At 40.0% G+C, this 12,886-nt stretch overlaps 1 protein-coding gene across 1 annotated transcript in view; it reads right to left on the reverse strand.

Moving 5' to 3' along the window:
* Positions 1 to 12,886, reverse strand: part of ARHGEF38 (Rho guanine nucleotide exchange factor 38) — a 153,015-nt gene that overhangs the window by 14,092 nt on the left and 126,037 nt on the right. The window contains exons 8-10 of the mRNA XM_005907719.2: positions 9,201 to 9,305; positions 6,934 to 7,056; positions 2,881 to 3,192 (exon numbers count right to left, since the gene is read on the reverse strand). Coding sequence (XP_005907781.2) covers positions 2,881 to 3,192; positions 6,934 to 7,056; positions 9,201 to 9,305 — 540 coding nt within the window. The remainder of the gene's footprint in view (positions 1 to 2,880; positions 3,193 to 6,933; positions 7,057 to 9,200; positions 9,306 to 12,886) is intronic.

Consider the following 12,886-nt stretch of genomic DNA (forward strand, 5'->3'; position numbering starts at 1 on the left):
AGGGTGACAATATACAACCTTGACGTACTCCTTTACCTATTTGGAACCAGTCTGTTGTTCCATGTCCAGTTCTAACTGTTGCTTCCTGACCTGCATATAGGTTTCTCAAGAGGCAGGTAAGGTGGTCTGGTATTCCCATCTCTTAAAGAATTTCCCACAGTTTATTATGATCCACACAGTCAAGGCTTTGGCATAGTCAATGAAGCAGAAATAGATATTTTTCTGGAACTCTCTTGATTTTTCCATGATCCAGCAGATATTGGCAATTTGATCTCTGGTTCCTCTGCCTTTTCTAAAACCAGCTTGAACACCTGGAAGTTCACGGTTCATGTATTGCTGAAGCCTGGCTTGAAGAATTTTGAGCATTACTTTACTAGCGTGTGAGATGAGTGCAATTGTGCAGTAGTTTGAGCATTCTTTGGCATTGCCTTTCTTTGGGATTGGAATGAAAACTGACCTTTTCCAGTCCTGTGGCCACTGCTGAGTTTTCCAAATTTGCAATAGGGACAGATTAATATACACAAGAATACATGCTGTGTGATTTCATTTATATAAAATACAAACCGGGCCAAACAGTGCATGGTAATATAAGTCAGAAGAGTGGTTACCTTTGGAGGACTGTAATCTGGAAATTATAGTTCCCTAACAGGGAACCACAAAAGGCTTATATCTAGATCTGGGTGGTGGTAACTCAGATGCATATATGTGCAAATATTCATTGAGATATACACTTCAGATAGATGCATTTTACTGCATATAATCTTATAAGCTACACTTCAATTTTAAAAGTTTAAAAATGGGGGGGATTAAAAAATTAAAATAGGGGACTGATCAGAGAAATGCAAATCAAAACCACAATGAGTTATCACTTCATATCCATTAGGACAGCCATAATAAAAAGACAGATTGAGGAAACTGGAGCCCTCAATCATAATTAATGAGAATGTAAAATAGTGCAACCACTTCAGAAAACAGACTGGCAGTTCTTCAAAAGGTTAGCATAGAGTTAGCTTATGATCCAGAAATTCCACTCCTAGGTATGCACCCAAGAGAAGTGGAAACATATATCTATTAAGAACTTGAATGTTCATAGCAGCATTATTCATGATAGCCAATAGGTACAAATAACCCAATTGTTCACCAACTGATGAATGGATACATAAAATGTGATATACCCATAGAATGTAATATTTGGCAATAAAAAGAATTAAGTTGTAAAACACATCTGCAACATGAACAAAACTTGAAAACATTATACTAAGTGAAAGAAGCCAGTCACAAAGAACCACATGTTGTAAAATTCTCCTTATACCAAATGTCCAGAATAAGCATATCTGTTGAGACAGAAAGGAGATTTGTGGTTGTCTGGGACTGGGGAGGCTAGGGGAAAAGTGGAGTCACTGCTAATGGCACAGTTTCTTTGGGGGGTGATGACCATTTTCTAAAATTGTGGTGATGGCTGCATGATTCTTGTGAATCTACAAAAATCATTGAATCGTTATATTTTAAACAGGTGGAGTATATAGTATGTGAATTATATCTCAATAAAGTTGTTACCAAAAAATATTGTACAAGTATGCAGTAGACATATAAAGATGTAGAAGAAATGACGAGGCTATGTACTGACATGGATGTTAAACACAAGTTGCAGAAGGGTACTACAGTTTGCTAGTTTGTGTAAGAAATAAAACACATATTTGCATTTATTAGACTTTTAATGGCACAATAAAAATAAACTAATATCAATGGGGGTGAGAGCAGGAGATGAGGTGGTTTGGAGTCAGAATGGGTGTGAGGCTGCTTATACATTTTTATATAGCTTTTTCTCTTGAGCCAAGTAAATGTAGCACCTATTTATCCAACTTAATTCAGAGGATAAGTTAAAAGTTAATTATACAATATATTTTTCTCCAAATGTCCATTAGATATCTAACCAGCTGAAAGATAAGTAATACACTTGAAAGGCCAGGTAACAAAGCTAATTTTTTTTAAGTTGATATTAGGGTGTAAATATCTTTCTTCTTCTTCAGAAAATGATTATAAAATTATACCCTAATGGAAAGTTAAGATATATAGGTATAGATATATATTTTTCGTACTACTATATCTATGTTTTATATACACATGCATGCTCAGTCGCTTCCGTCATGTCCGAGGCTTTGTGATCCCATGGACTGTAACCCACCAGGGTCCCCTGACCATGGGATTTTCCCCACAAGAATATGGGAGTGGATTGATCACCATTTACTCCTCCAGGAGATCTTCCTGACCCAGGGGTGGAACCCACATCTGCACTGCAGGTGGCTTCTTTACTGCTGAGCCACCAAGAAGCCCTGTTTTAGATATATGCACATATATATGCACATATTTCTCACACACACACACACACACATACACACACACACATCAGGCTTCTATTCCTCAGAGAAACACAAAAGCAAAACAAAGACTGGTTTGACGGATATCCTATTTCTGTCACTACACTGAGATGGCCTTATTTTTGGATCCATGTCTTAGTCGTGGTTAACATTTAGAAACTGTTGAATAGGAAGATAATACAAAATATAAATTGATAAGCTTCAAGATCGCATCAGGCAGATGGAGCTACTTTGGCTCTGCCAACAAAGGGAGCCAAGCTGAAAGATGTTCGGTGTTTGAAAAGGAATCTCCAAAAAGAACTCCGTGTGTGTAAGTCACAGTAAACCTGCACTAGGAAACTTGCTTTTAGCTTCCTGTGGGGAAGAGGGATAAGGCGCAGAACACTCTCTGCCTGGCTTCAGTTAAAACGGACACCACACACATGCACACCACACTCAGGCACGCTATGAGCAGGCTGTTTTGCACGGCGTGGTTTCTGACAGATCCTGCTGCTGTGCTTACCGGCACCGTGGTGGTGTGAACCCCCTGGGCCACGATCATCAGGTCCCTGAGCAGGGTGACGAAACTGCACAGACAATTGAGGAGGATCTTCCGCGCGGCCAGATTGAACACCTGGAGCTCTTCCACCAGCTGGGCATTGAGGGCCTCATATTCCCTTTTGGCCAAGTCTGACTCATCCGCCGCCGCCCGCTGCAAGTAGCTGTTATAGTCCAGCAGTTTGTCATAGCGTTTCTGGATTAGCTTCTGAGGCCCTGGGAACAGGGACAGCAGGGCTGACAGGGGCGTCAGGACGAGCTTCTGCAAATGAGCTGCCTGCCAAAAGAGCAGAACAACGCCATCACGGAGTGAACACCCGATACCAAGCCCAGAGCTGTTAGCAACAGGCTTACTTCCTCTTTGCTGGAGCACAAAGGAAGGCAGAAAAGTACCCAGCCAAGTTCGAAGAGCAAGGGATCATGTTGTGTTTCTTTCTTTTTTTTTTTTTTTGTCTAGCTAAACCTGTGCAAGGACCTAAAATAGCAACTCTAGACTCTAACGTTGGAACTGAAGAGTGAACAGGAAGAAGAATACAAAAGTTGAAACTTGCACACCCAAACTATGCTCCAGTCTTCTCTCCACAACTATTGGCTTTGTCAGTGGGGTCATCTCCCTCCACACTTTCCCCTTCCCCTTCTTTCTAATCTCAGAGCCAAGTGGAGCTCCTCCCGAATATAGCATTGCAGGTAATCTCCACCTTGGACTACCAAACCTGTATTATTAATAATGCACATATCATTCGCCTCCTTTGCTAGCAATAAAAGGAGGACAGTTGGTCTTAGGAGAGGCTGTGTCTGTTCCTCCCACACCTGCAACGCCCACCCCTTCCCTGTCTACCCTGCTGGTTAAATTTGGTAGTGCAATTGTATCCTCTATACAGAGAGTACCCCCTTATTACAGGTATTTTGTTCCTGTTACGGAAATGGCTAGATAGTTATTGCTTCCTCTTTAAATACCTTGCAAGATTAAGCTGATGCTGATCCTGTGTCCTAAATTGTTCTATTTGTGGGTCTGAGGCATTGAAAATGAACACTGAATCACTGTTTAGCTCCATGCCAGCACCCGAGCAGTCTAGATTTAATTTCTTTTGTTTCCTCTTGCCTCCCCTCTGTTCTAAGTCTCCTATGTTTGCTAACTACCCAATATTTCCCTTTATTATATAGGCTTGGGTGTCATGATTAGGCTATAGCAATTTGGAAAAAGATTTCTCTTTTGTACCCTGAAAGATGTTCTAGTGAATCAACATCTGAGTAGCTGCTGCTGCTGCTGCTAAGTCGCTTCAGTTGTGTCCGACTCTGTGTGACCCCAGAGACGGCAGCCTACCAGGCTCCGCCGTCCCTGAGATTCTCCAGGCAAGAACACTGGAGTGGGTTGCCATTTCCTTCTCCAATGCATAAAGTGAAAAGTGAAAGTGAAGTCGCTCAGTCGTGTCCGACTCTTCGGGACCCCATGGACTGCAGCCTACCAGGCTCCTCCGTCCATGGGATTTTCCAGGCAAGAATACTGGAGTGGGGTGCTATCACCTTCTCCGTCTGAGCAGCAGTTTGTATTAAATAACTTATGTGATCCCTGGTAGGGCTTCCCAGGTGATGCTAGTGGTAAAGAGCCTGCCTGCCAGTGCAGGAGACTTGGGTTAGATCCCTGGGTTGGGAAGATACCCTGGAGAAGGACATGGCAACCCACTCCAGTATCCTTGCTTGGCGAATCCCATGCACAGAGGAGAGTTGGACACGACTGAACGACTTAGCACACACTCATGAACTCTGGTAACTTTGTCTGAACTCATGGGAACTGGAGAAGAGGAGGGAAACCAATCTCATATTGGTGCCAGCAATAGCCAGCACAGATTAAATTTGATATCTAGCTTATAAAATAATCAATATACACCTTCAGATTATTTAATGAGTCTGTCAACTAAGCAAAGAATCTGTTTACTGTTCTGGGATGAATTACTGTGTTTGTGACATAGTTGAATGAATAATCTAATTACAATGCTCAGTCACTCAGCCATGTGCGACTCTTTGTGACCCCATGGACTATATCCTGCCAGGCCCCTCTGTCCATGGAATTTTCCAGGCAAGAATACTGGAATGGGTTGTCATTTCCTACTCCACTAATTACAATATTAGAATATAGTTACAATATATATGTTCTGTGACACACAGACATGAACCAGTTCATCTGTACATAGGAATTATGATTGGAACAGATAAGAATCAGATTTTATTCTCATATTTTGTGCTATACAAAATGTGTAGATAGATATTCTCATGGTTAGATAAAAATAATTGCTCTGCCTTTAGATAGATTTGAGTGCTTAATATTTGATTTTTTAAAAGAGAGTTCAATACACTTTGTTTATACAAAGGTACTTTTATATTGAGCTTTCTAATTTAGCCTAATTTATCATCCTGTGGTTTTATGCAAGGTAGGGAAGGATACCTTATCTCTTCATTCTGTCAGGTTCTGGAGCATGCTTGATGATGGGGAAGCTATATACTATGGTCTTACAGGGTGTTCAATAAATATTTATCACCTTAATGAGTCAGAATTAAACCAGAGAGCAAACCCATGAGGACTTTTCTAAAATGTGCTCACTGTAATTAAGTCCAGAAAACATATAAAGAACTAGGCACATTTTTTCCATTTAACATGTTATAAAAACCCTCTCCTTTCTCCTTGCCTCTCCCAGCCCCTTCCTTCCTCCCATCCATCTAATCTACCATGTTAGTTTCAGATGTAATCATGACTTTTCATTACCCAGTGCCAGGAAAGCTAGATGTCTCTGGGTATTTTTCTACTGGAGTGGGTGCTGTATCACTTCCCAGGATTCGAAAATATGAGATGGCAGACATTTACTGGGGTTCAGAGCCTGGTAGGAAAGCTAAATATCCTCCAATACAAAGGCCACTCAGTGAAGATTCATCTGACCCCAAATGCCAATAATACCAATACAAAAATAATGTCATTTTCAAGGACCTTCAGAATGATGGAGGAGTCTATTATATCTTTTATATAATACTTGAAATATTATTATGAAATAATAATACCTATCTAGCCCAAGATACTAAATTAAAATAAATATTACTCAGACTAGTTTGCTGCCCAAATACTTTCTTGCCTCAAGCATGTTTTTAATGATTCCCAATTTATGCTTTATAATTCTGTATATTTTATATAATTCTTAGGAAACAAATATTTTACCACAGAACAGAAGATCTATGACTCTTAAATAAAAGCCCCTTGCGAACAGAAAGGTCTTACTTGGCTTCACTGGTAGCTCAGCTGGTACAGAATCCTCCTACAATGCAGGAGATGCCTAGTTGATTCCCAGTCAGGAAGATCTCCTGGAGAAGGAATAGGCTACCCACTCCAGTATTCTTGGGCTTCCCTGGTGACTCAGATGGTAAAGAATCTGCCTGCAATGTGGGAGACCTGGGTTCAATCCCTGGGTTGGGAAGATCCCCTGGAGAAGAGAACAGCTACCCACTCCAGTGTTCGGGTCTGGAGAATTCCATGGACAGAGCAGCCGGGCAGGCTACAGTCCACGGGCTCGTAAAGAGTTGGATACAACTGAGCGACTATTACTCTCTTACATTCCAGTGTATAGTATGTTAATAAAAGTCATCCTCACAGAATATCTTCACTCCTCCTGTAAAAACTCTAGGCATTTCCAGAGATTCCTCTAAGAAAATCACAGCTTCCTAACTTAATAAATCCCTAATATACCATTTGCAGACTTAAACTAAATGTTGATTTTAAAAGCTGCACAGACACTGGATATCCTACAAACACAGTCTGGAGCCCTCTTAAATTTTGATTATAATAAAAGCCTCACAAATCCACTTCAAAATATTTAATGATTAAAAAAACTCCTGTTTAAATCTACTAATTTTCACATTAGTATTTGCTTTAGTGCACGTTTTATTTTTAGTTCCAAAGAAGTAAATGAAAAGCAGCTTTTCTTCTCACCCTACTATTTCCATTTGCATTCATCTGTGAATATAAATAACTTACAAAGTCTTCAGAGGGATTTGGGGCATTACTTGGAGACTCTGAATAGCTGCTCTCCTCCTCATCTTTGTTGTGTGAAATCTCCTGGAGCTCCATCATGCTCTGCAGAGCTAAAGGCATGGCATCCTGGAAGCCAAGAGCAAAGTTACCAAAAGTGCAAAGTTCTGAAGTGAGTACAAGGGAGTGCATCCTAAATCTGCACTTCATCAATATAACTGGTACCACCGAGAGAAAAAGACAAAGGGAAGGAAAAATTCTGTAAACACTTTGCACAGTCACGTTACTTGTAATGACCTATATCCTTACTTTTCCCTTTGTCGCTTTCTCATATTTCTCCGTTGGTACGACACCCTTTTTTATTAAGTAGAATCCATCTTAAATTCCCTTGTTGGCTATTTTTAATCATTCAATTCTTACAGATCTCTTATTTAAAAAATCACTCCTTTTTGATTTATGTCATCAGTTTTCCTTGATGAATTTAATCTTCTCTTTGAGAGAAGACGATCACACTTTTGTTGAATCAGTTAGTGGAAATAGAAGACTTTTCTGTAGATGTTCCCAGGAGGCACTGACTTCTTGAAAAGTGTTTCAGGCACAGGGTTTCCACTGCTCTCTGGATGTTATAACTATGGTTTGATTTTCCTTTCACAGAAATCAGGGCTTTAGGAAGAGATTAGCAAATCTGACTGCAAAATCAGGTTTTGCATCAGTTTATAAAAAGAATATGGCTTGTTGGTTATGTAACATAGAAACTTGTCTCCAAATCACTATGCCTGTCAGCTTAATCTTCTGTATGATCGTCTTTTAAAGCATGCAAACATCTTCCAAAACATATCCAAGAGAAAAACTAGAAAATAGGAAGGGACCATTTATTAACTAGGACTTCCTAAGTGGCTCAGTGGTAAAGAATCCACCTGCCAGGGCAAGAGATGTGAGTTTGATCCCTGGGTGGGAAAAATCCCCTGGAGAAGGATCAGAACTGTAAAGGGGGTGTTACAAATTACCAGTTATAAAATAAATAGAGATATTTGGTTTGTCTTAAAATTGCATGATCATATCTCCATTTGGGGGTTGACTGGGAGGTAGCCTACAGCTAAATTTGAGATGCACATGTGGGTTTTTGTGGTTTTTTATGATCATGGCATCTGGTCCCATCACTTCATGGCAAATAGATGGGGAAACAATGGAAACAGTGAGACTTTCTTTTCTTGGGCTCCAAAATCACTGAAGATGGTGACTGCAGCCATGAAATTAAAAGACACTTGCTCCTTGAAAGAAAAGCTATGACCAACCTAGACAGCATATTAAAAAGCAGAGACATTACTTTGCTGACAAAGGTCCTCTAGTCAAAGCTGTGGTTTTTCCAGTAGTCACAAATGCACGTGAGAGCTGGACCATAAAGAAAGCTGAGTGCCAAAGAATTGATGCTTCTGAACTGTGGTTTTGGAGAAGACTCTTGAGAGTCCCTTGGACAGCAAGGAGATCAAACCAGTCAATCCTAAAGGAAATCAACCCTGAATATTCATTAGAAGGACTGATGCTAAAGTTCTAATACTTTGGCCGCCTGATGAGAAGAACTGACTCGTTAGAAGAGACCCTGATGCTGGGAATGATTGAAGGCAGGAGGAGAAGGGGACAACAGAGGATGAGATGGTTGGATGGCATCACCAGCTTGATGGATGTGGGTTTGGGCAGGTTCCAGGAGTTGACAATTAACAAGGAGGCCTGGTGTGTTGCAGTCCATGGAGTCTCAGAGTCAGACACGACTGAGAGACTGAGCTGAACTGAACTTATGGCCTTTATATTATGCACTTTTTACTTTTTAATTTCTCTAGTTTTATTTTTTCCCCTCTTTTGGTTTTCTTTTTTCCCTCAGTCCTAATCTTAAATTTGCAAATATGTGTTTTCAGGCCAGGAAAAACATATGTTGGTATAATCAAACAAATAATGTTTCTACCTCGTCTGCCATTTAGCATATTATAAAGAAACTATGCTAATGGTCCGGCCCCATGTGGCAAGCATGTGAACCATGCTTGTCCCACTGTATGATGACTTAGATTAGGGGAAGGATGGAGGAGGAAGGGGACAGAGAGCAAAATCCAAGTCTTTGTATTTGCTTCCTTCACCAGCACCTTGGAGCCTCCCAAATTTGGTCCAATAGGTGTCATCATATAAATGAATGAACAGTCACATCTACTCCTTATTAAAACCAGAGACATCAAGACCTTCTTGTAGAGAAACATTGAAAAAGACAGTGGTGTCGCACCCACCTGTACGTGTTGGAGACAGGATGAAATGTTCTTCACACAGTGCCTCACAGTCTTTTCTAAAGATCGAAATAGCTTTTCTTCTCTGTTAAAGGTATTGTCTTTCACCTAAAATATAGATGAAATTATTTTTATAATTCAGAGGAATCTGGTATTTTTTTTTTAAGAAAACCACAAACCATGTTGGCCCAGCATGTTACGAAAAAACTCCTTGTTTAGATGAAAACTTTTCATACTATGCTGACTGTCTTAACACAGTCCTTTCTTTGTCCAGCAATTGACACAACTGATGTTCAATAGTGCAGCAGAGCTGTGTGCTTCACCCAGTCACAGTAGATGTGGGATGCTAAACTTCCCTCTAGAGTTTTTAATGGCATGTATTATATGTGTTCTCCTAAATTACACTGCATTTGTAGGTCTATCAGATAATTAATAAAATGTAAAATGAAATTAAAAATTTGATCTATTGAGTAGAATTTATCATTTTGCAGATATGATTCATCCCTATTTATTTCCCAGTGGTTACTCAGAAAATATTCTTAGGGTCTTGGCTAAAGAAATATCATAATTCGTTACCAGCTCAAATTTGAAAGATGATGAATAATCTTAACAAAAACAGTTCCAGTAGTAAAACTCTGCAGAGTTAAGATGGTGCCCACATGTGTTCAGTTTTTTGTTGTCATTGGTATCTTACATGTATACCTGTTAGCATTCAGAAAAATATGCTTTTTATGTGCTTGTGGCAATTTCTAAGAAGACATTATGCTGTTAATGACTAGAAATATATCTTGACATTCAAAATTATACAAAAAAAGATCAGAACCAGCTTTGTATCGGCAAAATCTGTGTGAACACACGCCTGTTTTATGGAATATGGTATGTCTAATCAGTTTGGTACTGGCTAATAACTGAAGTTGTTCTCAGTTCTTACATCCATTAGTTTACATGGTTGACCTTAGAACTGAATGCATAGAAAATGGTGACATTTTATTTTAATATTTTTAAGTCCTTTAAAATTGTTTATCTGCAAAGCTTTTCTTTTTTTAATTATTATTATTATTTTTTACTTTACAATATTGTATTGGTTTTGCCATACATCAACATGCATCCGCCACGGGTGTACACGTGTTCCCCATCCTGAACCCCCCTCCCACCTCCCTTAGCCTCATTCTTTGTAATCTGCACAAAATTCATCACCCTCTGCCCTAGGAGCTCTATGCTCTGAGCCAGTTTGAAGCATAATGCTTGGACAGATTTCTTTGAAATGTAGTTTTCAAGGACCAACTACTTTACTCTGTGTGTCCTGGCTGGGACCCAGATGATGCTAAAATAAGAGTTTCAAGGATCATGGCATGAAAAATATTTCCCGGTTCCACTTCCCTATTTCCAAGCCTTCTCATGCTGTGCTATTTTGCTGGATTATGCTGCTGTCCCTTTTCTTCTCTGCAAAGTCCTGTTTATTTTTTTTAAAGACTTGCTCAACTGTCACCCCTGCTACAACTCCTTCCTCTAATTCCTGTTCTTTCCACTCCAGAAAATTAATTGCACCATCCTATGTGCTCTCACTAGTTAATGATTTAAGCAATTCTCTCCATTGATGGATTGCAAGCATTGGAAAGGAAGTATTTTTTATTAATAATAATAATCTGTAACATTTACTAAACACTAACTATGTTTTCAGACAGTAAAGAGCCTGCCTGCAGTGTGGGAGACCTGGGTTCAATCCCTGCGTTGGGAAGATCCCTTGGAGAAGGAAATGGCAACCCATTCTGGTATTCTTGCATGGAGAATCCATGGACTGAGGAGCCTGGTGGGCTATACCATAGGGTTGGAAAGAGTCGAACATGACTGAGTGACTGACACTTTCACTTCACTTTCAAATGTGTTTTAGACACTTATGCTAAAACCTGTCTTCCGTTTTCTCATTTAAGTCTTACACAACCCTATGAAGTAGATACTATGATTACCCCCATTTTAGAGATAAAGAAACAGAAGTTCCAGGAGGTGTGGCAGACATTTTGAACATTCCCCATGTCGACCTTCTACCGATAGAATCTGCCCTTTTAGTTTAAGATGGACACACAGCTGCCCTGGTAGACAGCCCTTCCCAGACTCCCTTGCAGCTGGTTCTGCCCTGGTAACTGGGTTACACGGCAAATTTGGGCAAATAGGATGTGAGCGGAAGTGATGCATTTCATTTCTGAATCTTGGCTTACAACATTGTCCTTGGGACTTTGACTGAAGACATGGCAGTGACCCAGCTTTAATGAGGCAGATGAAGACAATATGTTTAGGGAAGAGCACAGCATAAAACTGGGAACTGGGATCCTGGAGGATCTTGTGCAGCACAGCACATCTGGATGATTATAAGAGAGAGAATCTCTCTGTGACCTAATATAAAAAGTTAAAGAAACTTACCCATGTTAATAGGACTAGGATTCCAGCCCAAACTGTCTGAATTTAGAACTCTTTGCATTTGCAATCTCTAACAGTGTTGGGTACAAAGGAGTTCAATATATGTGTGATGAATGGAATAGAATCTTCCTCTTGGGTAACAGTTTTATACCCTAACTCCACCAAATATTTCACTTGAGCTGCTGACAAGTGCAAAATTGACTGATTTGAGATTTATCTTTTCTACAGTCCAGCATATGCAGCTGATTTTCTGATTAACAGTGAAATGCTTCATTGCTGACAGGACATCCTCTCAAAAGATTAATGGGAAAAAATCTAATTAATATCCCTTCAGGCTACTTTAACTACAATTCACTTTAAGTTTGCAGTTGGAAAATATCAGAAGTTGACGGCAAATGCATTAAAGACTGGAACAGCTTCTACAGGAGCCTGCCCAGGATTAAGACCTGGATATTGTTCCTCAACAGTATTGTCTTGGATCAGAAGCAACATTTTAAAGAGTAGAGGAGAATTGTTTACATTGCATTTACACATGTTCATGGAGGCTACGGTCTCTTCTTCAAATGAATTCCCAATTCAATTCTGTTACTATGACCACACGCCATAAATGTCCCAAGCTTCCCATGTTATAGTTCCACATTGAAGAGAGGGAGGCCTGGAATTATCTCCTCTATTCAATGGAAGAAAAGCAAGAAGTAAATACAGGATGATATAAGCCATATGTTGTAAGAATATCCATATTGGGTATGGTAGGGAACGGACAATGCAGCCACAGGAGGAAAAGAGAATGAAGCTTGGAGGTTGATTATACTCACAGGTCCTAGAGAAGTGGTCACCGTATGTCATGCAGGATCACAGGGGAATCAGTGAGATTGCGTCATTTGGCAGGAAGGAGCAAGGGAAAAGTCAAGGCTAGAGTCTTTATTGGAGTTTCTGTGAGAAATCACAGAGAAGGAGCTGGGGCAGGGTAAAATGTTTAGAACTAGCCAGTTTGAATAATTCCAGCAGGCTTTGGGCTATAGAAGTGGTTCTGGTTGCCTGGTACCTGGCCTTGGAATGATCGAGGGCAGAGAAATATTGGTTTCACCTGTGAGATTTAGATAAGGAGATGGTTGTGGCTCTAGACCCAGGATTCGTTGGTCTGCAAATGAAAGAAGCAATTCCAGCTGAGTTCTTTGCCCTCTGTAAGAGTGGGTTAGCCCTACCAGTGGCATTTTCTTTGGCCTGCAAGCTTTTTTAAGATGGCAAAACATCATAAAACACAGGAAGTATAA

Source organism: Bos mutus, chromosome 6 (assembly GCF_027580195.1).
Source record: "Bos mutus isolate GX-2022 chromosome 6, NWIPB_WYAK_1.1, whole genome shotgun sequence".
In the NCBI taxonomy this organism is placed as follows: domain Eukaryota; kingdom Metazoa; phylum Chordata; class Mammalia; order Artiodactyla; family Bovidae; genus Bos; species Bos mutus.